General features: G+C 38.3%; 1 protein-coding gene across 5 annotated transcripts in view; it reads right to left on the bottom strand.

Annotated features, from left to right (window-relative positions):
* The window catches only part of slc8a2b (solute carrier family 8 member 2b), a 94,740-nt gene that overhangs the window by 28,234 nt on the left and 62,206 nt on the right, over positions 1 to 4,300 (bottom strand). For 3 of the 5 annotated variants that reach the window (XM_016671708.1, XM_016671709.1, XM_016671710.1), the window contains one exon: positions 2,863 to 2,909. In XM_016671708.1, coding sequence (XP_016527194.1) covers positions 2,863 to 2,909 — 47 coding nt within the window. Of the gene's footprint in view, positions 1 to 2,690; positions 2,775 to 2,797; positions 2,910 to 4,300 lie in introns of those variants that run through there. The other 2 variants (XM_007552477.2, XM_016671711.1) reach the window with 2 other exon arrangements.

Raw genomic sequence — 4,300 nt, 5'->3', positions numbered from 1 at the left:
CACACACACACACACACACACACAGCAGTGATTATCCAATGGGAAGCTTTTACCAATTAGTTTTCCTTGTTGCTGATTGGCTGAACCCGAAGAGGCGGCCAAGAAGACTGAAGACTTTAGCTCCTCGCTCGGTAGAGGTGCTAACGTTCGTATTAATGCAAATTAAGGTAGTTTTGGTGTTTGAACTAATAAAATAATCAGCTATTAGCATTTTTTACTGGATCCAAAATCCTTGTTTATACCGGGGAGCCACTATATTTTACATGTAAGTGTTAGAAAATGTAAATGTTCCTAATTTTGAGCAGTAATCATTGAAAAGTTGTCTTTGTTTGTCATCTGGAAAATGATTTTTCTGCTCCTTGTCCAGCTACTGACTGGCTGTTTAGCATATTCTCCACATTACACTGACAAAACACCTTCAAGTGAAATAATTGTCTGAAATAATGAAATAAAATTTCCCTCTTCTTGCCTCATCCTAATCTGTCACGTCCCACTGAACTGTCCTCTGCTGTATTGAAAGCGTTGCATCAGAATGAATTTCTGATTTTAAGTTACAGTTATTGAGAAAAGTGAGAACATTTTCCCTGATGGATTTTCTGCTGCTGAACTAATCGAGTGTGCGACCCTGCTGAGGAGGTGCAGGTGTTCAGCTTGTCGCCTGCGGCTCTTCCTCCATCAGCTCACTGCTGTCTGAGTCCCAGCCTTCAGTTCACAAAGGAAAACAAAGCAGTGGAAGGAAAATGCTTGGAAGGACGGGTTGCCCCGGTAAATAGGCGCTCATTTGGCTTACAGGAGGAATGGAGAACAATAAACTTAACAAACAGTTCAAATTCACACTTCTCTGAATGTTTTATAAGTTGATACTTCAACAGAATTTAAATTCAAAACTCTGTAATACGTACACTACACCAGCAGGGGGTGAAAATGTCAACAGTAACAATGTTTTCATACCTGATAGTTTGGTAAATTCAGTTCGATTGGGGAACAAAACCGCAAACGTTACATTTTCAGCCACTTTGAAACTAACAAAAACCTCTGAGTAGCCTGTTCCCCTCCTCGCCTGTGGGGGCGCTGCACCAAGAACCACTGAAGGAAACGACACCTCAGATAAAGACATGCAGCTTCCTTCTTCAACACTTGGAAACACAAATGGAGTGGCATCAGATTTTAGTCTTCGTAGGATTTCTATTTTGTCGTTGGTAAAAAACAATAAGTCATGTCTGCTGCTAGTGCTATGCTAACGCATTTGGTTTGGTTGTGTTTACCCAGAATGCCCTGTGCTGTAGTCCGCTTCCTTTTGAACAGAACCAGAGTTCACTTCAACCGAACCCAGACCGAGGTTTGTTAATTTGACTGACTGGGCTGTAAGGTATTTAGACCGTCATTGCGCCCCCTGGTGGACCAGTCATGCACTGCCCTTCAGGATCCTTGGATCTCTCCATCCTGTTCCTCAGACTTTAACCATCTGGATTGGTTTTCACAGTAAAAACCTTTAAAATGCAGATTATCGACGTGGATCTGAAGCGATGCAGCTGCAGTGTTCAGGGTGCCCTGATTTATTCCTCATCAGAAACTGCAGTTTACCAAAAAATAAAAATAAAAAAGAAGCTGTAGTTTTTACAGTTTCTTATTTTTGTTCAAATGTATGCACACAGAAGGGCCGAGAGAAATAAAGAAAAAAATGCCCTGAGAGTTTTCTAAAACTGATCCGACTGGCTGCTCGGTCAGCTGAAGCTGAACAAAATCCTTAATATCAGGAGACATGACCAACGCAGTTTTACCAGCTCAGCCGCAGACGCTCTCTCCCTTCACCTGAAACCCGATCTCTGTTTACAAAGCAGAGAAACACAAGCCATCTAAATATTGATTGGTTCACAGGCTGAATTTCTGCCTCCAAATGGATTCTGTCAACACACTGTTTGTTTTGCTGCCTGAAAGGCAAATTAATTGACTTTCACACCTTCACACAGGTCTATTATGGAAAACCTTTCCTCAAAATTCTTCTGTTTTCTTCGGCTTTTCTTCAAACTCCTTTACAACACTGAGTAAATAAAACCCTGTCGTGTTCACAGCAAGGTTTAATGGACTGTTCTCAACTAAAGCAATGACTGCAGTCCACATAGAAAACAACATGTAGATGCTACAGGCGGACAGACTGCCGAAAACTGTACTCAACTAAGAGAAGCACAACTTCTACATGATTTTAATGAAGTAAAAGTAAAAAGTAGTAAGAAAGTACTCAAGTAAGAGTAAAAAAGTATTTGGTAAAAAGTACTAAATGGTCAAATTATTAATCATTTAATATTTATAAATTACATCATCAGATGGACCAAAATATAAAGTTAAGGGGAAATTTTGGTATTTTAATGACAATAATGACAATAATTCATATAAGTAGCAAAAACTAATAAAATCAGGCAAAAAATTTTTTTCCAAATCAGTTTCTTTCAATAAAAAACATAAAAAACTTTAACAGAAACTGCAGGTGTGAGTCTGTCTGCTGAGTTTTTGGTTAAACATGTTTGTTATTTATTCATTGGGTAGAAAATGCAGAAATTTTACTTAAATAAGAGTAGAAATACCTTCTAATATCCAAATATCCTTTAAATGTTTGACTCTACTGTGAACAACATCCATTTCCTAGTAAGACAATAAAATTAGGCGACTTTCCTTGTTTGGTTTCGGTTTAATTTTGGCCCTTGTGACACAAAGTGCTACCTCTGTTTTATTTGTTTTTTGTGTGATTCTGAGTTCATTTCCAGCTGCAGCCTCAGATCTCAGTGAGTCAGTGAGCGATCTGAGGAGCTGAACTCTGTCAGCGCCAACGCCTCGACGCTGCTGCACCGAAAGCGAAGGACTCACCACGGGTCTCTGCGTCTCTAACTCTGGAGCTGCTCCACATCGACGGGCTGCAGAAACACAAACCAGAGGGAAACATTTGCTTCTCAGGTTGTTTGCAGCAGATAGATGAATATTTTTCATATGATGTTACCAGGGGTTTGCTTTTTGGAGAAAAAAAAAAACGGTAGCCACTGATAAATTCAAGATGGCGGACATTTTTAAAGATAGTCATTAAGGAAAACTTTTCTTTTTATTTCTTTTACTAAATTTACCAGATAAATGCTCTTGGTGTCAAATCAAACACATTTTGACAAATAAAAATCATGTTTACTGATTATTTGTTATTTCTGTCAAAATCTTTGTCTCCCTTTTCTGGTGGACTTTTTCAAAATGGCCGCCATGGTTGCAAGGGAGAATATATGTTTCAGCAACAGTTATTGCCAGTGGTGACAACAGATAACCAAAACATTAGGCTAACTAACCACTAATTTGATAAACAAGAATCTTAGCTATGCTAACATTAACTCTATAACACATAAAAATCAGCAGGCACTAACACTAAACTGTTAAACACATTTAAAAAAATGTTGCGAAGCTAACCATAGCTAGTAAGACAATTGTATGTTGGCTAATGCTAAATGGCTAAACACATAAAAGCACCAGAGCAGCAGATTCAAATGTTTAAATAATGAACTCCTGCATTAATGTCTGTAGACTTCTTCTTATTTTTTACGTTTGTCAAACTTCAGTATTTCAGAAAATCTATTTAAATATCAGTGAAAGGCGACAGGTGAACAGTGCTGAATTATCTTTTGAAAATTAAGCAGGTATTAATTTGATCAAACCCACATTTCTGTATTAAAATCTTTTCTTATTGGTCTGATGATATTTTCTACATTAATGTCATGTTTTCATAGCTGTAAGTGGAAAATTATCATAACATAAATACAGGCTTTCAAACAACCATCTGTGTGTAATTAATCTGTTTTACTTTGTGATGAAATAAATTAGAAATAAATTAGTAATATTCCAGTTTACTGACTGGGTTTGTAATAAAATCGGTGAGTTTTAGAAGCTGCAGCCCTGCAGGAGGAGGAGTGAATTGGGTCCGTCTGACCGGTTTACCTGCTTCACCATCCAAAACCAGCCGCAGCAAAAAGCTTTGCACTTTTATCCCCTGAAGCTTTGCTGATTCTTTCTGGCATAAATGTTCAAACTGAAGAGTCTCAGTTCCCTGTGGAGTCTGGGTTTGCTCTTCCACGTCCTCATTTCACCTGTCTGAGAAACTATGAGGAATATTTACTGCTGGTTTGGGATCATACAGTCAGAAGCAGATTTTACTCTGAAAATCTGTGTTAAATTCGAGCGAAAGACTCTGATCAACTTGACGTAAAGGTCTCAGCTGAAGGTTGACGACGTTCACTGCAGAGAAACTCATCAGAGACGAAGATGTATATAT

The sequence above is a fragment of the Poecilia formosa genome, unplaced genomic scaffold, assembly GCF_000485575.1.
Source record: "Poecilia formosa unplaced genomic scaffold, Poecilia_formosa-5.1.2 Scaffold48, whole genome shotgun sequence".
Classification (NCBI taxonomy): Eukaryota; Metazoa; Chordata; class Actinopteri; order Cyprinodontiformes; family Poeciliidae; genus Poecilia; species Poecilia formosa.
The sequence above is the reverse complement of the archived record's forward strand: the minus strand, read 5'-3'. Positions and strand labels throughout refer to the sequence as shown.